This window comes from Pongo abelii, chromosome 6 (assembly GCF_028885655.2).
Source record: "Pongo abelii isolate AG06213 chromosome 6, NHGRI_mPonAbe1-v2.0_pri, whole genome shotgun sequence".
Classification (NCBI taxonomy): Eukaryota; Metazoa; Chordata; class Mammalia; order Primates; family Hominidae; genus Pongo; species Pongo abelii.
In genome coordinates this window covers 46089998-46117108 of record NC_071991.2, presented here as the reverse complement: position 1 = coordinate 46117108, position 27111 = coordinate 46089998, and the positions used below count along the sequence as shown (strand labels likewise).

Here is a 27111-nt window from a genome sequence, read left to right as displayed (position 1 = left end):
GTACTACATTACCTTCCCAGTTAGACTTCCCTTGTAACAGCCTCTCTCAAACTTCTGCTTCCCAACAACACATTAAAAATCAGAATAGGGTGGACATGCGAACTGTCATTATACCTCCAGTGGTAGCTAAAGGGACTCTGGCAGTCAAGATTGCTGGTTTTCATACTCTCCACCCAGGTTGACTATCAGAGACCAGAGAGTGATGATAGAAGAGACCAGAGAGTGATGACGGAAGCCTCTAGTTCCCCGCAGAGAGCTGCCGTCATCTAGTTACAGGAAACTGAGCTCATTTTAGGGTCCCTGTTGCTGAAATAAGGTGATTCTAAAATACCCAAAACAATAACAAGGGCAAGTTAGACACTGAATCTGTTTGCTAACTCAGGTTGAGAAAGAGATCTCCCTGTTCTGGAATGGATAAACAAATCAAACAAAAACATAGCCAAGGTCTATTAAAAAAGTCCTGCAGAACATTCCAAAGATTCAAAGGGAGAAAAACCATGCTTTAAGAAATATCTTAATATTAACCAGAAACCAAAGAAAAAACTAGAAAACTGTTTGGCAACCACAATAAGAAGATCAGACCTCTAAGAACCTGGAGCAGAAAAACAGGAAGATGATGACAATGATTATAATAATAGCTCACAATTATTAAGTGATTTTTCTGCTCTAGGTTCTATTCCAAGTAATTTACATATATTAACTCATTTAATCCTCCTAATAATTAAGTAGGTACTGTTATTATCCCCATTTTATAGGGAAGGAAATGGGCTGAGGTAGAGAGAGGTATAAATAACTTAGCAGACATCACACAGCTAAAAAGTGACAGGATAATTCCACTGCTAACCACTAGACAACACCCGTCTGACACTCTATGGCATATAAAAAGTAGTAATTTTTGTTTATTTATTTATTTATATTTTTATTTTCTTTTTTTGAGACGGAGTCTCGCTCTGTCACCCAGGCTGGAGTGCAGTGGTGTGATCTCGGCTCACTGCAAGCTCTGCCTCCCGGATTCACACCATTCTCCTGCCTCAGCCTCCTGAGTAGCTGGGACTACAGGTGCCCGCTGCCACACCCGGCTAATTTTTTGTATTTTTAGTAGAGACGGGGTTTCACCGTGTTAGCCAGGATGGTCTCGATTTCCTGACCCCGTGATCTGCCCGCTTCGGCCTCCCAAAGTGCTGGGATTACAGGTGTGAGCCACCGCACTGGCCAAAAAGTTCTAATTTAAAAAAAATTAAATATATATCAGGCTGATATGAAAACAGAATTGGGAAAGATTTCAGATAAATTAAAAATGCAAAATGCAATAAAAATCTACTCCAGGAAGTAGTAAGACACAAAACTGACTTTGGAAGAAAAGTGAATCAGTGAAGGGAATAAACAAGTAGAGCAACTCTCCCTGACTACACAGAAATAAAAGTCTAAAAATGAGAAAGCAAAGTATATGTGTGAGACGTCACACAATATGAATGAACAATTTTCTATACAACCTATGTATTGCCAAAAGGAGGAGAAGGGTAAATAGTGCTTAATCATTCACCCTCTTGCCTTGAAAAGTTCAGGTACAAGAATGAGAGACAGGAAGACGCCAGACTGCAATGGATTAAAAATGAATGGTTAGCAATAAAAACAATTAATACATAACTGACAGCTTACCATATCCCCTGCACCTCACAACACTCCTCAGGGGCCTCCCACTGCCAAGATGAGGAGAGGGAGGCACTGCCAGGCCCAGCAACATGCCCAACTTCACACAGCGAGTGGGAATGCCAGCCCAGGCAGCTGGAATACAGAGCTATGCTCTTAGCCTCTAAGCGATATTGCCTTCAGCTTTATATTATTGAATTTCTTTGAAGAAATGAAAACAAATGCAACTGAGGCAATCATCAAAATTATGGCCGAACTAAACTTTTCTGAAATGAAAACAATACTTCAGTGTATGGATCAAAAGGACTGACTGTGCTCCAGACAAAATTAATGAAAAGAGACCAGAACTAGACACAACTTAGCAAACTGAATTACACAGACCATTTATTACTGTTGTTGTTCTTGTTGTAATTATTATTATTAGTCCAAGTTCCAAGGCAGGACCAAAAAAAAAATTGTAAAGGTTTTAGAAAAGAACAAAAGTAGGCTGGCTTCAGACATGTCTACACAAATAAATGTCAGAAAAAAGGGAGCAACATCTCCAAAATTTTGAGAGAAAATATTCCAACCCCGAATTTTATACTATAGTTTACATATGAAAGCAACATATGCAAGAAATCCCAAAATAAACCTTGTATGTACTTATCCTAAAAGTTTTCTAGAAACATATGCCAGTAAACTGAAACTGAACACACACACACAGACACACACACACACACGATATATGTGTGTGTCTCAAAATGTAGAACTGTAGAAAAGTCATGACAAAAAAAGATTGAAAATGAGCACTAGCTGAATAAACGGAGTAAATTTTAAACAACTGCTGGAATTACGACTTGAAAACTGAATGCAAATATCAAAGGTTATCCTTGAAATAACCTAATAAATAATTATTTATCTAGGAGCCTTAACACACTGAAGAAAGGAAAAAATACCCACAAAACCTATTTAAAGATGCATTAGATTTAGATATCTGGAATGTGTTTGTGTAATGTCTTTATGTTTTTATCATCACCAACCACTTTACCAAATCATTCTATACTAGCTTCTCAATTTTCACAATACTGACTAACCCATGGTAAGGGGGTAGTTTACATATAAGTATGTGTACTAAAAGATTTATTTTCAATTCTATCAATGTTAATAAAAATACAGGAATATTATTTCTGAAAATATATCATGGTTCCACACCAAAATAGGCAGCTATAAATTTTACCATAATAGGAAACCAAAGGTGTTTGACAAGAAGGGTACCATGAGATAATCTGAGGTTCATCTTATCCACCAGATGGAGTAGCTAACATATTCCACTTTGGTGCATTAAATAACAATTCTTCAACATTTAAAGCTCTGAAAATTCCTAGATGAAGTATTTAGTAAAAATTCGTTTCCAATTTTTAATAAAAATGAGTACTATCTTTCAACAAATTAGTTTGGTCAAATGGATAACAGCCCAAAAGGAATTCCTCACCTTTAAGAAAACAAAATGAAGATTATCTTTCTTTACAAATACATGAACACAAAAAATGTTTCAGCGGTGTGGATAATTCTTCTCAATTTCTGCACAAACCAACTCCTCCCTCATCTCTCTCTGATAATCATGACAATCTCAGAATTTCTGAAAGTACTGTAAAATTTGACAGTGCTTTTTGAAAAGCACTAGTGTTCCAATTACTGTTTCAAAAGACTCTTTGGGCAACATTAGGCTTAGATATATAAAATGCATTCTTGTATGTCAAGAGACTTCATGTTGCCTTTTGTTAACAGATTAAATGGGTATATCTCTTTTACACTGAGTATACTGTTTTTAATTTACCCATCTTAATGGCCCACTGAATTTAGGGCACATAAAAAATACAAAATTAGATTAGGAAATCTGCTTTACTCAGTGAGGAATATGTAAAGATCTATAATGATTCTTAATGCACTCTCTCAAACTGTTATTTTAGAAAAGTAGCTTAAATACACTGTGCATTAGGATTTTATCATTGCAAACCAACAATAGAAAAGATTTCCATCGACTTAAAAACAAAAAAGACATTCTTATAAGTGGAAAATCAATCACCACAACCATTAAATGTCACAGCTCAACATTAGCAAGAAGCACTGATAATTGTTAGTTATACACTGCACAAATGATGTATGTCCTTGGTCGAGGAAGTAGGCGCCAGGTTTTTAGAAAACTGTACATATATTGATTTTACATTTATTTAATGTGGCCATTGTAAGACACTTTATTCTTCTGATAAACTATGATTGCTTATCAAAAGATTCTATAATTCAAGAGAAACATTCATAACTTGTGTGTGAAAATGAAAACCACTGGCCCACAGAAATCATGCCCACAAAATCCAATTTTGTGGATTTATGGCAGAAAGGCATTAAACTACTGTCTTGCAGGAACTGCAGACTAGTCACTGAAGTAGAAGTGCCACGGTAGTAATGATTAAGGTGACATGTCACCCTTCCACAGCTGTTAATCAGCTTAATACTAGTTACATTATTGACATTCTTGTAATTACTTTTCCTAAGGCACATTTGTGCAAAATATATTTTACTCTAATTATGACCAATCAGAAGCAAGTTCAATACTCAGAAAGAATAATCAAGATTGTCTTAGTGCAGGTATACAGAAAGCAAGGTGCTATTCCGATCACCTGGGGCTGGTGCCACAGCAGAACTCTCAGCATGACCACATCCTTGCCATACCTTGCCATCCTCTGAACACACGCCCATGTGCTCTCCACTTTCATCCAAGCTAATCTGATTTATCTTCACAGGACTCTAAAAAGAAAAAGACAAAAAGATGTGTAAAACTTCAGGAAAATACATATCAACAATCAAATGTCTTTGCTCTTTGTAAAACAGTAAGCTCTTTGTTTTCTTCTTAAATAACGACAGTTTCCAACTATCTTACACAAAGCGCAGTAGAAACTAACTATGAGAAGAAAAGTAAGCCTACAGCAGCTACAACATGAGCTTGCAGAGTAGTTTTTAAAAAATATTTAGCCTTAAAATGGTTTGGCTTGATGATAAAATAAATGGAAATATGCAAAGTTGAATGTGGGATCTTCAACTGAAAAATATCTCAGATCAAGTAGGCAAAGGTCAGGGCAGACCAAGGCTCCCAGACCTCAAAAAGGCCACCCACTGATTGATGCTGCGGAAAGACATTTTGACGTGGAGGATGAGACTCCTGGCTACAAAATCCTTTCTCATCTTGATACCTAAATCACCACATGAGCGACACCCCTGAGATGCAGTCCATGAAAAATAAGCTAGCTCCTTAAAGTTCCTAGAATGTTAGAAGAGTAAAGGTTCCTTGAAGATAGATATTTGATCCATTTTGTAGAAGAATAAACTGAAGCTCATAGCAGGGAATCAAAACAAAGAAAAGAGAGGAGCCAGGACTACAACCTCGAAGGAGTGAAGAATACTGCACTGGGCAGCAAGGAATCTACAAAGAAAGCAAAAGCTGATCTGGGAAAGCACCTAGGCCAGCACGTCTGGACTTGTGGCTGAGAAGTCTAAATGTTCAACTTCTACAGTCTTTGAATAAATTCCTTCCTCAAACTGAATATCTTCTGTTAATAGTTTCCTTATTCAGATCTTGAGTTCATCAAACTACATTTTTTTAATATCGATTTTAGTCTTGGCAAATATAAACTGCACCTACCTCTGATTGTAATTTCTTTGGCATCTGGTTGTAAGCTGCCTCAAATTATAATTTAGTAAGTGTGTGCAGCCTAGGTTTCCTGTTCAATATGGTACTGTCCACATGCAGCCTTTAAAACTGAAAGTTAAATTAAAATTTGATAAATCAGATCCTCTGTTGCACTAGCACATGCCAAGTGTTCAACGACTACATGTGACTAGTACTGGAAAGCATACAGATCACAGAACATCATCACTGCAGTAAGTTCTACTGGACAGCATTGTTCTATGCTCAGAAAACTGAGATCCAATAATGAAAGCAACTAAGACATCAAGCCTTCTTTACAAAGTTGTTCTTTACTGCAAGTTACACTTAGTAGATTTTCTTTCTATATACATGTTTATGTAATTTGTTCCTGGGACTCTGGTATTGAAAAGCTCATGGCGTATCCTAATATTCTGTAAATCACATTATATCATTTGCAAAGACCTGGCATACACAAGATCTGTTATTCAACCCCAGAGGAAAGCAGTCAGCTAAGGCTGGTTATCTCCATCTCACAATGGTGAAAATGAGGCTTCAAGAATTTATGTGAGTGGTCTAAAGCCACAGTGCTACTAAGGGCTATGCATGCCACACAATAGCATTCCCAGTGCAAATAAACAAAGTTTCCATTATAACAAGTTTCTCACTGAATGGAAACCATTTGTGCCATCACATTAGCAACATTATGGGGGAAAAAATCATACCTCTAAGGTAAGAGAATCCTTTTTCCCACGTACCTCTATTAGCAATAGAAGGGTTTTTTTTTTTTCACTTTTTTTCTGCCAACGATCAATATTCATTGATTCATTTCCCTGACTACTAATAAACTTAACCATTTTTCTTAAGTCTATTGGCCAATTAATTTGATCTTCTGTAAACTGCTTGGTCACTTCTCTTACTCATTTTTTTCTATTAACATGTTTGTTGTTTTGTCAATCTATAAGAGCTCTTTTCTATTTTTAGGGTATGAGGTATAATATTTATCCAGACATTGTATATACGGTCTCCTATTTTTTTGCATGATGGTTATTACTTTATTTCTAAGTCTTTCACATTTCAGAATTCATTTTCTTTCTTTTTTTTTTTGTTTTTTTTGAGACAGATTCTAGCTCTGTCACCAGGCTACAGTGCAGCGGCACGATCTCAGCTCACTGCAACCTCTGCCTCCTGGGTTCAAGTTATTTTCCTGCCTCAGCCTCCTGAGTAGCTGGGATTACAGGCACGTGCCACCACGTCCAGCTAATTTTCACATAACATTCTGAGTGTTCAGTTATGGTCTCTTTGTCCATTTCTGTATCAATTCAGCATTGATTTAATTATAGAGGGTGTACATAGTATGTTCTGATAACTAGTAAGTCTCAGTCACAATTTTTCACATTTTCTTTGGCTTTTCTCAAGTATTTATTCTTGTAAATTTTGAGATCAAATGACCCCAGTGTTGCTAAACATAATGGTCCTTGTTCAATCCTAACTTACTTCACCTAATTGGAGCACGTAGCACCACTGGTAATTCCTGACTTCCATATCTCATGGTTCAGTCCTTGCACCTCTTCTTTTTTACATCTATACTCAAAACATAGTATTTTCTCCAAGCCATGGAATGACTCCTACATTTTTATCTCCAGGCGGGGCCTCTCCCTATTGCAGACCAGTATCTAAGATGGTTTCTTTTATATCTGTACTTGGATGCCTAATATGCACCTCATCTAAAACATATCCAAAACCAAGATCCCAATGTTCCCTCTGGAAAGGGCTCGTCCTGATGGTTTCCCCACCTCAGTTAATGCCTTCTGCTTACTTTTTTCTAGTTGATCTGGGTAAAAACTTTCAAGTCACTTTTGATTCCTGTCTTTATGTCCACTCTATATCTAATCTTTCACAACTCCTATCACCTCTTCTGATGAAATTTATTCAGACTCGGACCACATTTCACCACCCCTACAGCTGCTATCCTAGTCCATCACTCTCATATGGATTACCCTAATGGTCTCCTAACTAGGTGACTTTTTCCTGCCCTAACTCTACTAGAAATCTATTCTCAGCAAGTCTGCAAAGTGACACTATGTTAACAGGTTGATAAGAGTCATTCCTTTGCTTAAAACCCTCCAATGGCCTCCTATCTCAAGAAAAAAGCCAAAATTTTACTATGACCTGACAGTGCTAAATTATCTGGCCTTTGCCCTCCCTCCAACTTCTGACCTCATCCCCTCTCCCCCTGGTTCTCTCTACTCCAGTCCTGATGACCTTTTGCTGCTTCTCCAGCCTTAAGGCCTTTGCATTTGTCCACCCTGTGCCTGGAATGCTTTTCTGCCTACTCTGTGCTGGTAATCATCTTCTCAGTGAGATCTGGCCAACCAATCTAAAAGGTCAACATTTTACCCAAACATTTCATAACTCCTCATTGCTTTTGTTTTGTCTCCTTAGCACTTGCCACTATCTTAGTATATCTTTTACTTATTTGTTTTCAAACTCCCTCACTAGAATATTAACTTCATGAGAGAATGTTCAAAGAATAAAAAATTCCAATTCACCATAAATTCGTCCAGAGAAAAAAAATAAAAAGGAAATGCTCCTCAACCCATTTTACCAGACCAGGATAACCTTATAATAATAAAACTCAATAAGAATATTAGGAGAAAGAAAAAGTACAAGTAAATCTTACCCACAAACATAAATGAAAAAATCCTAAAGAAACGATTAACAAAGCCAGCCTATAGAGAAAATCCAAGTTTATTCCAAAAATACAAAGCTGATTTAACCTATAAACGCTAATTTTCTATATTGATAAAAGAGAAAAATCATAGAATTATCTCAAGGGCTACAAAAAGTTTTTGATGAAACTCAATATCCATTCATGGTATTTAAAAAAAAAAACTTTTAGCACACAAAGAGAAAAATTCTCAGTCTCTTAAAGAATATCTTCTGAATGGTTAGGAAAATATTGCACTTAATGGTAAGATGCTGAGAGCTCTCCCTTTGTTATCTTTGTAATATTGAATCTTTTAATCTGCAAACATGGAACATTTCTCCATTTATTTAGGTCTTCTTCAATATCTCTAAATAAAATTTTATATATTTCCCCTGAGAGGTCTTAATATTCCTTTGACAGTTTTATTCAAGGAGCAGCAATCACAGAAAGCATCCTTTCCTCATTCCTGACACGTATTGTATGATTCCATTTACACAACATACAAAAGTAGGCAAAACCAGAGTGTGTAGGGGGTGCACACACAGGTTGTAAAATAAAACGGAGAAGTCAGAGAGTTATTACTATAAAGGTCAGTATAGTGGTTACCTCTGAGGGGAAGAGAGAACACTGTGATCAGGAAGGGTCACATGGTTTACTCTCAACAGAGTGGTAGTTTTGTGACTGTTTGCATGGTGACGATCTGTTTTACTACACGTTTTATGTAAAGTTACATTTCACAAATAAACATTAAAAATTTAAGAAGATAAAAAAGAACTGGCCCATGAAAATGTCTGAGATCAACATCTTTAATGGGTTATTTCTTAAATTTTGAGATTTTTTTTTCATTTTTTTCCACTTTAATTGTCAGGCTACGCAAATGTTCTCATTCTAATCTGGTCATTCATATTTTCCAAGAAAAAAAAATAGCACATTTAAAATTCATTAGTGATGAAAATATCTTTTATTTTACTTTTTGTTCTTTATTTTAATAATACTGATGATATTAATACTACTAAGAATAAATAGTAAAACTATTACTACTAAGTTAATATTTACTATACGGTCATTATACATCAGGCTCTATTCTATGAGTTTTATACATACATCATTTAATACATACATCATTTAATACATCAATTCTATTGATGTAGGTACTATTACTTTTCCTATTTCATATTTGCAAATATACAGATATCTTACAGGTATAAGTACTTGTGTTTCCTTTTTTTCTTTGATTATCATTATCGGGTGTTTATCAGCTGTACTAGCCTCTTTGCAGAAACAACACTTTCATCAATTAGCTTTATTTTAAAAGTTTTCTATTTTATTAATTTCTTACTATTATTCCTTAATTTTTTCCCTTTTTACTTTAGAACAATTTTGTTCACCATCTTGTAATTTCCAGACATTAATATACTGCCTAATAATTATAATGACTCATTTGTCAGTCATATAATAAAATGCTTTTGATTTATCATTGGTCACAAATCAAAGGACAAAAGTTAATGTGTAATTACATTAATTATTTCCTTTTTGAGAAAAGTAACATTTTGTTTCATTTCCAAGGATGGTGATGCTGTATTTGCCCATTAATCTAGTTATTAATAAAGTCTAGTGTTGATGCATTGTGGTCTGTGAATGTGGTTTGTATAATATCTATTTTTAGGAATTTAATAATTTCTCTTAGTAAACCTAAGATATAATTTCAAAATAATTCATATTCTCTATTTTAGGCTCAAAATATGTATTTTAAAATCATGCTATTTATATTATTTAATTTCTCTATATACTCACTGTTTTCTTTTTCATCTATCAAAGACTGATTAAAAACAAGTTTTAAAAACTTCATACTCCAATTGTAGTTTTGTTCATTTATCCCTGAATTTCAAATGAATTTTGGTCCAGATATTAGATACCCTATAATTTGGCATATCAAAGGGTATAATGATTATACTCAATCTTCCTTTTAACTTGTAAATGTAATCAATATACTATGCCTTCTGCTGGTTAATGCTCTTTTGCCCTAAATTCTAGTTTTTATCACATTTCTACCGCCAACACGCTTGATTTCTGTTTGGCTTTTTGCTGTGTATTTTGCTCATATTTTTATTTTTCACTTTCATCATTTTGTAAAATATGTGTCCTTCAAAGCTAAGGTTATTTTTCTTTAATCAATAGTAACAATATCTGATCCATTTAGCATTGGCTTAGTTACATTATTTTATAGTTTTTATGTTTCCTCATTTCATTTTTTATTATTTGCTATATTACTCAAATTCTTTTTTCTTTTCTATCCAAGAATTAGATGTTGTTGATCTACTTTTATCTTATTCACAATTACCTTTAAATTATTATAAATTATACTTGATTTATGCCTCCCCAAAATCAATGCAATCACATTATTTAGTACTTGATTATTTATTACAGTCTTCCCTTCTCTGTTTCAAAGTGAAAGTATAAATATTTTCCATTTCTTGAGTCACTTTAAAGAGAACTGGAGAGAAAAGCTAGTTAATACATCAGTAAAAACTGCAGTCTTAAGCTATTAGTTCTAAGAATGAATCCAGGAGCAGAAACTATTTTACTTTTGAGATATCCATAATTTTTAAACTGATTTATAAGAAGTAATCATTAAAAAGTCAGGAAACAACAGGTGCTGGAGAGGAGGTGGAGAAATAGGAACACTTTTACACTGTTGGTGAGACTGTAAACTAGTTCAACCACTGTGGAAGTCAGTGTGGCCATTCCTCAGGGATTTAGAACTAGAAATACCATTTGACCCAGCCATCCCATTACTGGGTATATACCCAAAGGACTATAAATCATGCTGCTATAAAGACACATGCATACGTATGTTTATTGTGGCACTATTCACAATAGCAAAGACCTGGAACCAACCCAAATGTCCAACAATGATAGACTGGATTAAGAAAATGTGGCACATATACACCATGGAATACTATGCAGCCATAAAAAATGATGAGTTCATGTCCTTTGTAGGGACATGGATGAAATTGGAAACCATCATTCTCAGTAAACTATCGCAAGGACAAAAAACCAAACACTGCACGTTCTCACTCATAGATGGGAATTGAACAATGAGAACACATGGACACAGGAAGGGGAACATCACACTCTGGGGACTGTTGTGGGATGGGGGGAGGGGGGAGGGAGAGCATTATGAGATATACCTAATGCTAAATGACGAGTTAACGGGTGTAGCACACCAGCATGGCACATGTATACATATGTAACTAACCTGCACATTGTGCACATGTACCCTAAAATTTAAAGTATAATAAAAAAAAAAAAAAGAAGTAATTATAGGTTAAGGATCTTTACCCCATGTCATGCAGACTGCAAACATCTTTGTACCTTACTACACATTTTAAAATTTTCTTTGGAGTGATTTTTGAAGAAATTTGAATTTTTTAGTCACCAAAATCAAACCAAGTAAACAGTCAATGTGCATAAATTGTAGGTAAACAAGAACAAGAGTCAATTTAACAAAAAAAATGAAAACCAAAACAATAACATATTTTACCTTTGGAAACAGCAAACTTTTTAAAATAGTAGTTTTGGCAAAGAAGCACAAAAAAGGATACTCATCTTACACTGCTGGTAATAATTCAAATTTGGAAAATGTTTCTGAAGGGTATTTGAAAATGTGTATCAAAATTACTTAAAATATACATTACCTATTATGACCAAAGAGAAGCAAAAAGATTATTATTTCACAAAGGCCTTTTCACAACAAGTTTCTTTTGTAAGATACTAAGAAATAGAAATTATCTAAATTTCTAAAAGCAAAGCATCTAAATGATAATTCTTAAAAATTAACTTAACAAAAAGGTATTATGTAGTAAGGTATTTGGTTTTGTCCAGTGAGAGGTCCAGCCCTTGCCCTTGGCTTCTGTGTAACAGACAGGAACATCTTAGGTTAAAGGCAGGGGGCTGGCCAGACCAGACATTAGGGGAGGCCTGCCATACCCAATCATATTAGCATGGGAGCTGGACAAAGCAAAAAGATCAATCATGTAGTGGGTGGGGGCTTTGGGTCAGAGTGGTATTAGTCAACCTGGCAGCTGAGATTAACCACATGAATAACCCTCAATAGATCATGCCTGTGTAATAGAGTCTACATAAAAATACTGAACCTGAGGCTCAGGTGAGCTTCTCTGGTTAGCACACATCTATACCAGGAGGGTAGCACATCCTGAGGACAATGAAAGCTTTATATTTGAAACCATCCCATGCTGTAGCCTGTATGTTCTCTCTTCCTTTAGCTGATTTTTGACCTGTATCCTTTCCCTGTAATAAAGCACCATGAATATAACAGCTTTCAGTGAGTTCTGTGAGTCTCCTACCCATCAAACATGAGGGTGGTTTTGGGAATCCTCACAACTTGCAGTGTACATCAGAAGTCTTGGGTAGATTTAGCTGTTGGGAGAACTGTGCTCTCAAATCTTGAAGTTTGGTTAACTCCAGGTTAGCCAAATATTACTATACTTACAGTATTTGTATATCACCTATGTGACTGGAAGCAGATACTCCCAAATATTAGCATTGGTTATATCTGAGCACTAAGTTATTAATGTTTGGGTTACTCCTTTCTATGCTTTACTAGATTTCTACAAAAAAAAATATTTATTTTGTTTCTAATCAGAAGATAGTTTTAATACATGGCAAGGTAGCAAATTCATTAATCTAAAAACAAAAAGAAACCAGATATTCAATATAATATTTAAAACCATGATTCCAGGAACTTACACGCATATTTTTGAGTGAAAACTGAGCACCATCACTATGCACATTCCATTTCCGTAACAGTTCCATAATATTTAATCAAGAACAAATAAACAAGAGGATTTCAATATTACAACTGTCAATGTTGCATGCAACTAGCCTGGGATCCATAATCCTATAAAAGAAACAAATGCCTTACATACATCTACCATTTCTGTATACTGAAAACAAAGAAACAAACAGCAACAACAGGGGGAAAAAAAAAAAAAAAAACGGAAAGAGAGAAAGGGTACAGGATAAGGGTACAGGATATTCCCAAACATAGAGGGAAACCTTCCAGTACAAGATTCTGCTTAGCTAAAATGACTGATTTTCCTAAACCTTTTACCATAACAGCAATGAGCAGAAAGCATCACATCTAAACATAAAATTTGGGGTGTGTGTTTGCAAAGATGTAATACTGGCATAAATATGGGAAAGTGAAAGGGATCAGAGAAAAGACGACCAGTGAAAAATGGCCTCAGCTGTATTTTCCATTAGCTACAATTTTATTACTAATGGAGACATGTTTGGAATTCTGGACAATATAAGTGAGTTTGTTGAAAAATCAATAATGTCAAGCTGACACTATAGAACATACAAAAATGTTTCCTTAATGGAATAAAAAAAGAAGTCCGAGTAAGCAGGAGGGGGCAAGGACTAGCACATACCTTCTAAATCTAAGTCCACTACAGGTGGTCTCAAGTTCTTAAATTTAAAGAAAAGGCAAAATTACCAACATGTACACCTCATGTGATAATCAATTACCTAAAGTAAGATGCTTGAAATAAATACACTTAGTATGGATTATGTCAGCTCTTCAATTAGGAATAAATTCACGGTCATTTCGAAAGCTGCTTTTAATGGTGTTTTTTGTGGCAACTCCTTTTCCCCTGATACTCCTCATCATCCCACCTTAAGCTATCAGTTCCCCAACAGTGAACCCAAGAAATCAATCTGCTAATGTATAATTTGTAAGGCTCCTCTGACTAACAAATGGATAATTGATTCCTTCAAAAATGCTGCATCCCCACGGACACAGAGAGGAATGAATAAGAAATAGAAGCCAGGATTTCATTTTTGTTCTCTCAGAGACCCACTAGTTAGCAATCCCAACATTCACATGGTTGCCTATGCAGCTTCATGCTCTTTAGTCACAGTTAGCAAGCACGCCACACTTACACTCCATGTGTGAAAAGCAAACGTCTGTTCTTTCATACTTGGGAAAAGCTCATTTTACTGCTTATTTTACTCTCCACTGATGATACACCCAGGAGGGAAGCAAGAACTCCATCTGGACTTAAGAAGCCTATGAAAAACACACCTAATTGCAGGTTTTCTATACATCTACAAAACAAAACAAAAACAAATACAAATACTTATTTTCTCACTGACTTATTTTAAAACCAGAACAGTATATTCTTTTTTTCTTTGAAACAGAGTCTCGCTCTGTCGCGCAGGCTGGAGTGCAGTGGTGTGATCTTGGCTCACTGCAACCCTCTGCCTGCTGGTTGAAGGGATTCTTCTGCCTCCGCCTCCTGAGTAGCTGGGACTACAGGCATGCACCACCACGTACAGCTAATTTTTTTGTATTTTTAGTAGAGACGGGGTTTCACCATGTTAGCCAGGCTGGTCTCGAACTCCTGACCTCACATGATCCTCCCATCTCGGCCTCCCAAAGTGCTGGGATTACAGGTGTGAGCCACTGTTCTGCCCGGCCAGAACAGTATATTCTTTAACTATAAACTCTCCAATCTTTTCAGTTGCTCTAAGATTTCCTCTCCAGCACTAATCCCTTCTTTGATTCAAGATGGAGAATATATTAATCAAACAAGCAATCCTAAAGTTGGAGAACTTCCATGAAGCTCTCTTGAAAGTCTCACAATACAGGTTCAATAAACGCAAAAGGGAAGATGGAAGGGCTCCAGCCAGTTCCCCAGGACAGCCATCCACTCAGTGCTCCGGGGCCTCCCATCACTGTCACTCCTGAGTAGCATGGCAGCTGGCTGCCGTCCACCCTTCCATCGCCAACTGCTCTCCCTAAGGTTGCCAAGAACTTCAGAGGCTGAAGCAAACGGGAAATTCTTTCAGCCTTCCCATCCTTGACTGCTTTGTGACAACTGACGCTGCTGACCACTGCTTCCTTCCAACTTTCTTTTCCCTCAGCATTGACAACAACGAGCTATATAAACACTGTTGAGTAAAAAAAAAGTAAACTATTGTTATATTTTTATTTTTTGTTATATTTTTGTTATTTATGGGCCCAACGACAAAAGCGAAATCCATCATTCCTACCTAGCACATCAGTACTCCTTCCCACCAAAAAATAGGCTATAAAAACATGAACCCATTGCACACTGTTTGTGGGGAAATTATTTAATGACAGTTACTACAATATGCTTCCCCTTAGGAAAATGGGGGAGAAGACTTTAGCTCTCAAGAGAACAACCATCGCAAATATTAGGAAAGAGACTGAACAAAAATCCTACAAGAAAAAATAATGAATACATGCCTAGTCTGACTTCACAGCAATATTAAATTCTGGATATGTTATAAATGTTAAGTAAATGAAGATTTTTAAATGTTCAACATAAAAAGCAGAAACAATGGTTACTAAACATATAATGAAAAACTAGTTCAGAATTAAAACAAAGTAATGCAAAAGTAAACATTAAATGTAAAATGAAAGAAACGAAAATTAAGACGCTGAAAATTTCAGTCCCCATTAGCAAATGGAAATATCATATTAATTACCAGACAGGCTGCTAGCTTTTGCTTAAAAGTGAGAAGAGAGGACTTCCTTCATTGAAACAGTAAAACCATTTAATGTTTTCATACCGGGAACAGATAGTGAAAAGGACCAGACTCACCCACTCTCTGGTCCAGTTCACCACTCCTGTACTTGAAGTACACAAGTTTCTCAGGTGACCTAGCTCTCCTGCCCCAGAACAGCTGAGAGTTGCCACTGTGTTGGCAGCAACTCATCTTCCTTCCCCTTTTTGTTCTCATTTAAAACCAAGTTAACATACTTAACAGTTGGAGGGTTGTAGATTTTTTAATAACTACACATAGAATTGAATAAGTACCTAGGAAGAATCCAGAACCAGACTACAAAATAAAAAAGAAAGAATTTTTGTGTTACAAATACCGTTTAAATTGCATCACAGTCATTCAACCAACAAAGAAGCCTGGTTGGCCAGCCTCAGATGTACTTCATTCCTCACGAGTGTGGATGTGGAAAATATACATACACATGCCTCACTATTCTCTTGCTCAAGTTACCATTTTTGCCAATTGATGAGAAAAGATACTTCCAAGGAACCAATCATCCAAGGTATACAAAGGAATGGCTGCCTATTTCATTTCATTCCCTATGACCATTTACTAGTAGACAAGAAATGGGTCTTCTACCTGAATGACACCACCAGAATGGCTGGGGGAAGGGTCGCCAAAGCCTTCTTAGCTTCAAAGTCAGTGGATGCCCTTCAGTCCCCATGGCTTTCTGGCACCTGAAACTCTCCTCCACTGGCTTCCATTACACCCACTTCTCTTCATTTCCTTCCTGCCTTTCTACTCACAACTTTTGTTGTTGTTGTTGTTGTTGTTGTTTTGCTCTTGTTGCCCAGGCTGGAATGCAATGGCGCAATCTTGGCCTACTGCAACCTCCATCTCCTGGATTCAAGCAATTCTGCCTCAGCCTCCCAAGCAGCTGGGATTAGAGGCATGCGCCACCACACCCAGCTAATTTTTGTATTTTTAGTAGCGATAGGGTTTCACCATGTTGGTCAGGCTGGTCTCGAACTCCTAACCTCAGGTGATCTACCCACCTTGGCTTCCCAAAGTGCTGGGATTACAGGCATGAGCCACTGCACCTGGCCTCTACTCACAACTTTTCAGTCACCCTTTCAGGTTGTAGATCCTCAGCCTGCCTCTTAAACAGTGGTATTTTCAATCCAGCTCAGGCCTCTCTTTAGAGCTGCATATTCACATTCAACAACTACTCTACAGCTCTGTGTCAAATTGTCAATTCCAGAACCAGTGCCTTCTTCTGTATTCTCAATTTTACCTAATGACCCTCAGTCCACTTAGCTATCTAAGCCAGAGTACTAAGAGTCATCCCAGAGAAATTTTTCTCCCTCACATCCCACACAAGCAATCAAAAGTCACTAAGTCCGATCCTTCTATCTCTCTTAATACCTCTCAAATCCATCCTTTTCCCACTGCTGTAGCAAATGATCTCTTAATTGACACCACTTCCCCAAACAAGCCCCACAAGCACATCCCCCGACACACACTTGTCTTCTCCAACACCCCATTTTCCACACTTCTAATCCCAAAGTCAGTCTTCTAAAAGCAAATTACACATGTTGCTACCCTGTTTAAAGTAAATTCCTTAATATGGCTTTTAAACAGAACAGCCATATATCCCAGTTTGCCCTTGTCAGTGTTTGTCACTGCTGTCCAGGTATAATTATTAAGAGCTGCCCTTTCATCCTCATTCGAATAGTAAAATATATAGTCATCCTACTGATAAAGCCATTTTTCATTGCGTGGCTCCACCTATCTCTTCAGGCTCATTTCCAGCCAGACCCAAAAGATTCACAAGATTCTAAACACCCTGGTTTTTTGAAATGTTTTCTTTAACTCTATATATTTGGCTTAGTATAGGCCACACATAGCCTCTGTCGCCCACGACTTGGCAAATTCCAGCTCTTTCTAAAAGATTCAATGCAAGCATCACCTCCTATGGGAAGGCCCCTAACTTCCTTTCTGCAGGATGGCATACCCCTCTGGTGTGTTCCCACATCAGTCTCTATCCAAGCATTCCTGTTTCAGAACAATAACTCACTTTGCTGCCTGTCTCTGGCACTTAATTGTGAGCCCATGAGAGCAGAAATCTACTTTAAACTCAGCATCTGGCATAGAAAAGCTCAATGAAGCTCCCAAGGGAACAAGAACCACAATCATTCAGAGTCTGAAGCACATCTCATGCAACGAGAAAACAGGTAAATACATAAATAAACAAAAGCTCTATAAAAAGACAACTAAAGAGCGGAATAAAAACAGAGGCAGAGTTTTGTTAAAATGTGATTTTCTTAAAAATAAGAAAAAATTTAAAGGATGATAAAGCCTCAATTAAGTTCAATGGAAAGAGTTAACTTCTGACATGCCCCTGTTCTTTTGGGACCCAAGGTTTTCAATACTCAACTGAAAAGATTTGATCAGATTCGAGTAGCTGATGAAGAGCTGACAGTCCACATGCGGCAATCATGTCCCCGTAACACTAATTATATTTCAGAATTAACATGAGTATGCAAAAAATGTCTTCTTATGACGTTTTAAAGATGACTCTATGCCTTTAAAACTGAATGACTGGCCGGGCATGGTGGCTCATGCCTGTAATCCCAGCACTTTGGGAGGCCGAGGCAGGCGGATCACAAGGTCAGAAGATCGACACCATCCTGGCTAACATGGTGAAACCCGTTTCTACTAAAAATACAAAAAATTAGCTGGGCACGGTGGTGGGCACCTGTTATCCCAGCTATTCAGGAGGCTGAGGCAGGAGAATGGCATGAACCCGGGAGGCGGAGCTTTTAGTGAGCCGAGATAGCACCACTGCAGTCCGGCCTGGGTGAAAGAGCGAGACTCCGTCTCAAAAACAAAACAAAACAAAACAAAACAAAGAAAACAAAACTGAATGACTATATTAAATTGAAGCGCTTTCAAGACAATCCAGATTTTTACAAAAGATGCTGTTTCTACAGATGAGGAAATAATGCCTTATCAGTAACAATTCATTCCAACTTGAGAAATAATTAGGAAATTCAAAAGGCAGCGATTTATAAGCAGAAGGGGTAAGTGATAAAATGTGGCATGGCCGGGTTATGTTACATTTAATATACTGCATGAAAATGTGGTTGAAATATCCTTTTATTCCAAAAACAACTACTGATTATCTACTATATATTTATACTTTTAAAAATTCACCTCTATTTATATGTATAAGCAATGCTGCTTTCTAAGCAAAAGGTATTTATTTAAGTTACATAGCTAAAAATTAGTCATACCAATATTGCTATTTTAACAATATGAAACAATTACATGTCTACTATTTGAGATGATGACTGTTATACTCCTAATACAAGAGTGCACAAATGCTCCCCAAATATCACAGTCGATTAAACTGCAGACGATTCCTTCCCAGTGATTTCAAACTAGCTGCAGTGCTTCAAGTAGCTTTATGGTTCATCAGGGCTGTGCCCTGATGCTACAAAATTAAAGTGAATAATATAAAATCATTACTTTAAGATATACAGACTGCACCATTTATATGTATCTCCTTAGAGCTCTAATATTCTCTAACTTCTAACATAGACTGAAAAAACTAAATTTGTTAGGAAACTTGTTAGGAAAATTTAGCCACTTAAACTTCCATTCTAATGACCTAAAAACAAATTACTCTATTAGAATATAAACGTCCTTGATTAAACTTTAACATCTTGGAAATAATCTAAAAAAAAAAATCATCTGAGAATGTGAAGAACGGAAAGAAATTTTGAGGAAGACTCATCTTGTTTGGAAAGAAAATAATTTTGCCCATCCATGTCATCCCTGTTTAACAATGGAGCTTAAATTTTCTGTATTTATGAGAATGCTTATAAATCAGTCTCTGCTTATTCATTAAAATATCCCTACTTTTTTCCTCAACTTTTCCTCTAATCAAGAGTTTTTAACCACCTCCCCAATAAGAGCATTTATATGCTGTAAACTTATGAGATCATAGGCAATGACCATTTGCAACTTCATTTGACCCCTAAAACCCTAGGCTGCTGTCCCTACTCTGTGCCTGAGACCAACAGCCCGTGTGCATGGCTGACAGGTAAAAGGCTCAGATATTCACCCCGCTGTTGCACCCACCAGGATGGTAGAACCTCAACAGAGGCAGGAGCACGGAACAGCCTTTCCACCTACAGAAGACTTATTAGATAGACGTTGGTTTTCTAAATCCTGACAACCTTTAAAAGCACAGGGAGGATTTGAAGGGTTTGCCTCCTAAGAGGCTGGCATACTGCTGATTCCTTGAGCTGTTTTCCTTTTGTTAAACTTCATCTTCTGTGCCTGCCACAAGCCCATGGACAATGGTAGAAGCCTGGCTTGCACACAGCACCAGACAGTGACTATGTACTCAAGACAGTTACTCACAATCTGGGAAATGTTCAAAACATTACTTCAATAAAAGGAAAAAATAAGGCTTTTGGTACAAATTATCTCTTTTATTCTCATGCCAGAGACTGTGCTGGATACCAGATACACAGTGGTACACAAAACAAATGTGATCCTTGCCCTTATTAAGCTTACAAATCACTGAAATACCATTCAAGTTTAAGATAGTCACCTTCCGGGATGCTACAAATCCTGCAGTTGTCCTGTATGGTGAGGTGGATGAACAGCAAATCTAGAGGTGGAGCTCATTTTCCCCAGAGCTTGCAATGCCCACATCCTACTGCTACTAAGAGAAAGTTAAATTTCTCTTAACAGTTCAGATAAGCACCTTGGACAAGTTGCACTGTGGTCTCCCCAAGATGTCTTGAATGGTTGTTTACAATACTAAATTTGGCAGGTAAGACAGAAAACTAATGGGACCTTCTATATAAATCAAAACCAGTCTAAGCAATGGCATAAGGAGCCAACAAAGTTTCTCTTTCTAGTATTCACACTGTCAATGAAGAATTGCCAAGCACCTGCTATACACTAAACACTGCATTTGGTTCTGATACCACTGTGAAACAATCCACTTTACTGGAATACCATTGTTAAGAGAATAAACTTTTCTTTCCGTATATAAGTAATCTGAAATGAAAGACAACTAAGTTTTCAAAATGGTGACATATAATGTGTGAAATATGATTTAAAAATTATTTGTTCTTAAACCAAGTAAATATTTTCCTTGCTTATATATATATATCCAACAAAGATACAAAAGAAAGAGTGATAGAGAAAGAAAAGCAGAATGGGCAAGTCACTGGATTATTGCAAGGGAATAATGCAGAACAATTCAATAACTGCACTTAATAAAAAAGCAACTAATAGTACCAAACACCCAACATGATATAAAGATAATTAAAAAAAAACATGGCCTGAATACAAGGTGTTTTTGTAGAGTCTGTGACCCCAGTACTTTGAACACAACTCTATTTTATACTTTAACACATTACATTACAAACCATTGTTTATATGGCAAGTTCCACAAGTGACTTAAGAGCAGGGTCTGTGCTTTATTAATGTAATATCCCTAGCACATCCTTTAAGATGGTTTGCTGAAGGAGTAAGAAGTAATTACTAAATGAATACCAAACACATATTCTTCTGCATGAAGTCATCAAGGGCCGTGTCACAGAGAAGATGACACCAATAACTTGCATACGCAAAGACAAGAAAGTGCATTCCAACGAGAGCCAAAGGACGAAGTCTGGGTACAGTGTATGCGCAATGCAGGGGACCACTGTTACGACAGAAAGCAGAAGTCCTGAGTGCTGCCCAGAAGAGCTGTTTTATTCCACAGGCATCAAGGAGTCAGTCAAGTGTTTTCAGGGAGGAGAATAACAAAATCCCAGCACTGCTTTGGGAAGATTACTTGGGCAGCTGTGTGAAAAAGGGATTAGGGGAGACACAAGGCAGGGAGATCAGTTGGGTTTTACTGCAATAACCCAGGTGAGATTCAATAAAGATGTGAACAAGGATGATGGCAATATAAAGAACCAGCAAAGGAAAGAACGAGCTACAAGAAGCATCAAGAGGATATACGGGGAATAATGGAGGCAGATGATGGAGGATAAAATGTCACAGAGATGGAAGAAAACACTGAGGGTAGAAGAGAACAGGCCTTCTGAAGAGATAATATTCATCAGGAGTCTGGAAACACAGTCTTTGCAACTAGGCAAAGAATGACTTTTTCTTGGGCCCAGTATTTAGATTAAAAAAGAGTAGGAGACTTCACCTTGTCTGGCCCAGTAGACCATACCAAAAAAGAAACAAGGACTTAAAAAGATAAGCTGTCTATAATAATCAAAAGGGCTGTCCCACTGGTAGGATCTTGCTGGGAACAGTTCGGTGCTGTCTGCGGAGCCAGAACTCCGTGGAGAAGGGACAATCCCTTCCATTCACAAAACAGACATTTTCATACATCATACAACCAAATTGATCTGAACTATTTTAAATGATAATTTAGCCTAGAAATAAACACTGATGTTTTAGTATCCAAATGGGTTTGGTAAAAAAAATACAGCATCCTCTAGTAGTTGGCCATACCCTTAAGATTCCTAGTCCACAGGGCATCTAACACTACAGTTCCAGAAAACAAAATTCTTTCTTTTTTCCCAGAGAACATTCCCTAGAGAGTGTAATGATTTTTTTTTCTCTAAGAGTAAGGCAACAGAAATGGGGTTGTCATCCCTGAGACCATATAACTAAAAAGGAAATTATAAGTATGTTAATATTCTGTAAAATTAAGTCTTAGATCCTTAGGCTCAGATCCTTAGGCTATCCTAATCCTAAGGATCTGCTATGCCACGTCTTTGAGGACAAACTCCACTAATAAAAGCAGCTAAAGAAAGCCAAACATATAGCAGATCCATGAAGGCTGCAGAGCTTTTTGAACATCTCAGCAGGGCCCATAAATATCCCTGTTTAAGTTCTCAATATACAAGTAAATGATACCCTCAATGATAAAGGAAAAATCTGTTAGGAGTAAAGGTGTGTTCTTATTTTTCTCACTTTTATTTTTGATTTAATGATAGCTGCAGCAATGCTAATGCATTCTATTTATCTAAAATCTAAACATTTGAGAGAGTAAAGCCCTTGTTTTCCACATTAGTAAAGTCACTTACCTAAAAAGGGTGGGTAGTACAAATAATTTAAATAACTGAGACCAAGTTATTAACCAAAGAGAAAATGCCTAATTTATTTTTCCAACATATGATGAAGAAAGACCACTTAACACTTCACAAATTTGGCTCTACTTCCACCACAGAAATTATTGTTATAATGCTCTCCAGTGTAAAAACACTGCTTTATCAATCCCCATTAAATCATTTTCCAAGCAGTCTCTCAAAACTTTTCAAAAGAAGTATCTTACAAGCCATGTTGCAATGTTGCTACGTCGAAAAGACATTTCTGAAGTCAACTCACTAGACCTGCACTGGGATTGACTTCACACACCTAATTACTCAAGCTTAATAATGTTCTTAAAATACTATTTGTGTAATGTGATAAAAGATACTCACTCCTCCCAAATAAACACAGGAGCTGAGGGACAGGGAGGCGGCAAAATGGGTGTAAGAATGGGTGTGTCACAGAAGCTTCTCTTTTCTTCCCCTTCATTTTCCCTTCTTTCTTCCCTACCTGCCTTTCAGTTTGCCTACCCCATAAACAATTGAACATTATTAAAGCCAAACATATGAATAAATTCAAAAATAATAGTTCTTCAGGAAGTGTAGTAAATAAACATGCTCAGTTGGACTCTTAGCTTTATCCACCTTCTGATAACGACTAATGTTTACTAAGCCTTATGTTACATATTTTACATGTATTCGTTCATATAATTCTCAAAACCATCATCGAAATCAGAGGTGTGACTATTATCCACACTTTACAGATGAAGAAAGTGTGGTAACACACCAAGCTAATGAACATGTGGCAGGGCTGGCTGGCTGGCGTCTGACCCCAAGCCTGGCCTGCGTGCAGTGCTGCCACCTCCAGAACCCGCCAACCACCCTTCTGCTGGACATTACCGCCCTGCCAGAGTTTCTTCTCTAATCATTCCATCACCACTGTTCTTTCTATATCCAATCTGGGATAGTAGATTCCACTAATGCAACAGGGTCAAGGGCTGGACAGGAGCTAAGGAAAGAAAATGGGAAATCAGTAGGTTCAAGGGACTCATTTTCGTGTAATTTTCTGGCAAGATAAGAACTTCAGTATCTGTCACAATATAAAGGAATAAATTCTTCTCACAGTCCAGTGAGAATTTTTTTCTTGAGGAAAAGTGAAGACAATGTAAAAAGCAAAACTTTAAAACTTTAGAAGGACATACAAAGAATATGAAACAGGAAAAGTTCCCTCATCTCCTTCACAGGGCATGTGATGGGAGTGTGGCTCACTTCTTCAGTGCCCCACTGCTCAAACCCCTAGGAGGAGCATGCAGACGGGTGGGCTGTGGTGCTCCTGACTCCATGGCAGCATCTAGGGGTGAATGTTTAAGCTTCTGAAGCCCCAGTGAGGGGGTGTTACAGGATGCTCTTTTAGTTTAGCCATCTGTAGGTGGCTTGTGTTAGTCAGCTCAATCAGACCCCCTGCTTTATCGCAAGGACAAAGGGCTTTCTGTGTCCTAGGGTTTCTTGCCTTGAATCAGATCACACCTGGGCTTGGAGAATTACTGCAAGGTTTTATTGAGTGGTAGCTCTCAGCAGATGGGGGAGCCCGAAAGGAGACGGTTTTCCCCTGAAATCTGGCCGCTCAGCAGCCCGGCCTCTCCTCCAACCTCCCAGGCCAAACTCTGCGTTGTTCTACCAGTCGATGGCCTACCAGCGTGCCGGTGTCTGCCGGTGCCTGTTGGCATGCTCTTCAACCAATGTGCTCCTCTCAACATCCCGCTTGTGTGTTCTTCTGCTGATGTGCTCCTCTGGATGTCCAGCTGCTTGTGTCTCTGCCCACTAGGGCCTCAGGGGTTTTATAGGCACAGGATGGGGGTGTGACAGGACAGGGTGGTCTTGGGAAATGCAACATTTGGGCAGGAAAACAGGAATTCCTGTCCTCACCTGGGTCCTTAGGTATAGGCCCAGGGGTGGAGCCCTAGCCAGAGACAAACGCTTCCCTTCCCAGCACTTCCTTGCCCCCCTTCCATATCATATCTTTATAACTTTGTAGGGGCAAAATACAATTTTCCCTTAGAAGACACAAAACACACAAACTATAAATGAGAAGACTGATACATATTTACTGCATTAAAATAAAAAAATTCTGAACCTAAAACACCATAAATGGGAAACTGAAAGATAAGCCCACAGACTAGCAGACATTTGTCACTAGTCAAATAAGACTATATTTGTCACTCTTCAAATAAGAAGTTGTGTCCAGACTTTCTATGCCTTCCACCCTGGAGGACAGCTCCCTATTCCCTGGCCCAGCACCAGGATCTGGTATTGATCAGACTTTTAAATGCTTTGCCAAGTTGATGGTTCTAAAATGGTACCATATTGTCTTACTTCACATTTCCCTTATTATTCTGTGTTACTAAAGAAATCAAGGGTCTTTTCACATGGCTACTGGGCATTTGGTGTTCTTCTGAGAATCACCTGTTCATGTCATCTGCCCAATTTCATTCTGAGTTGTTTGGGTTTTCCTTATGGATCTGTAGTAGTTCCTTATATAAGTAACATTTTAACAAAAATATATATACTCTTAAAACTTGGTACAAACACCTTCTAATTAAGCTTTTAAATAACTTAAAGATCAAAACAAGTACACAAGCAAATGAAAAAAATTTCAGATTTAAAATATTAATTGAGTGTGAAAGTGAATGTCTCCCTAAAAGCAAATCATAGTATTTCATTTAATAATAGGAAGACCGGTAAGTGTTAAATTTGACTTGGTAGCGACTTAATTCTTCTGATTTTGAGCCATCACATGAGCCACCCTTCACAATGTTATTTCTGCTTATAAACAATGAACTTTTTAATACAAATCAATTTAGAACTTTACACATATACTGGCAAAGTATATAAACTAACAATTCTCAAGAGTAAACAGCCTCATTAGTAACCAGAAAAATACAAACTAAATTGATAAATTCCCATTTTCTAGAAATCTAAGTGGCAATGAATTTTCAAATAACAACAGCCAATACTGGTGATGCAATATAATGATAAACTCTCAGACTGCTGGCGGGAACATATTTTGGTATAACCTAACTGCAGGGAAATGTAGCAATCTGCAATAGAATCCTAAAAATGTTTACAGCATCTGTCCAGGTGATTTCACCTCACAGAACTTATTCAAAGGACAGAGTCAGTAACAAGATCCCCACCCCACCCAAAGATTTCGCATCACTCGCTATGTGTACAGGACACTGAAAAGTTGGTTCCTGGGCAACTTAAAGCAGTAACAAACCCGCTATTTTCTGTAAGAAACTCCTTCTATATGATTAGGGTAGAACTCACACACATGTCTGCCACTGAGCAACGAAAAGTGCCCTGAGTAATATATTAATTTTTTTCCACATCAGTAAAATGAAATCAGATTTTTAGATTACCCCATAGGGCATTTAGTTCTTTTCCTCTGAGATGAAACTCCAGGCAACTACTGATCTGCTTTCTTTGACTACAGATTTGTTTGCATTTTCTAGAATGTTATATAAATGCAAATGTTATAATATGTAGCCTTTTGAATCTGCCTTCTTTTACTTAACACAATAGAGCTGAGATTCATCCATGCTTAGCACGGATCAATAGTTCATTCCTTTTTATTGTGAGTTGAATGGCCATTGTTTAGATATACCACATTTTGTCTATCCATTCACCTGCAAATGGACGTATAGATTGTTTCCAGTTTGGGACTATTACAAATAAAACTGATATGCATATTCATGTAGAAATCTTTGTAGGAGTATATTTTTTCATTCTCTAAGTTTAGAAAGGCTGGACTGTATGATAGGTGTATGTTTCATGCTTTAAAATTTTGCCAAACTGTTTTCCAAAGCTGTTATACTATCGTACATCCACCAGCAGCTTATGAGAGTTCTAGTTCCTCCACAACCTAACCAATACTTGGTATGATTAGTCTTTGTAATTTTAGCCATTCTAAAGGTACATTTAGTGGTATGCATTATTCCATTTTAATTAGTTTTAATATGATTTTTTCCTTGCTATAAATTAAACTTGAAAAAAAGCTAAAGTGTTAAGATTTAATAGCTGCCCATGGAAATAATGAAATTCATCTTAATAGAAGTATAAAATAAAGACCGGGCAACGAAATGACAAGAATGTTGTGGAAGTATAGCTGCACCAGAACAACATGGTTCAACTTCTGGGTAACAAAATTGTGCGTTTTCAGTTGCCAAGGACCCTCAGCTCATGTAACCTGAGCACGCCCAGATGAACCAAGCATGCAACCACAGGAGGAATCTAAGAGCAGGGTGAATTAAGAAGCGAACACCACACAACAGGATCCAGGATCCAATCAGATGGAGCTCTAGCATCACCCCAAGGCAGGATCCAGTAAGATCAGGCCT

At 37.3% G+C, this 27111-nt stretch overlaps 1 protein-coding gene across 4 annotated transcripts in view; it reads right to left on the bottom strand.

The window, feature by feature from the left end:
- VPS41 (VPS41 subunit of HOPS complex) overlaps positions 1 to 27111 on the bottom strand; it is a 188316-nt gene that overhangs the window by 101893 nt on the left and 59312 nt on the right. For 3 of the 4 annotated variants that reach the window (XM_054559067.2, NM_001133782.2, XM_063725581.1), the window contains 1 exon segment: positions 4360 to 4434. In XM_054559067.2, coding sequence (XP_054415042.1) covers positions 4360 to 4434 — 75 coding nt within the window. 4 annotated transcript variants of the gene reach the window in all.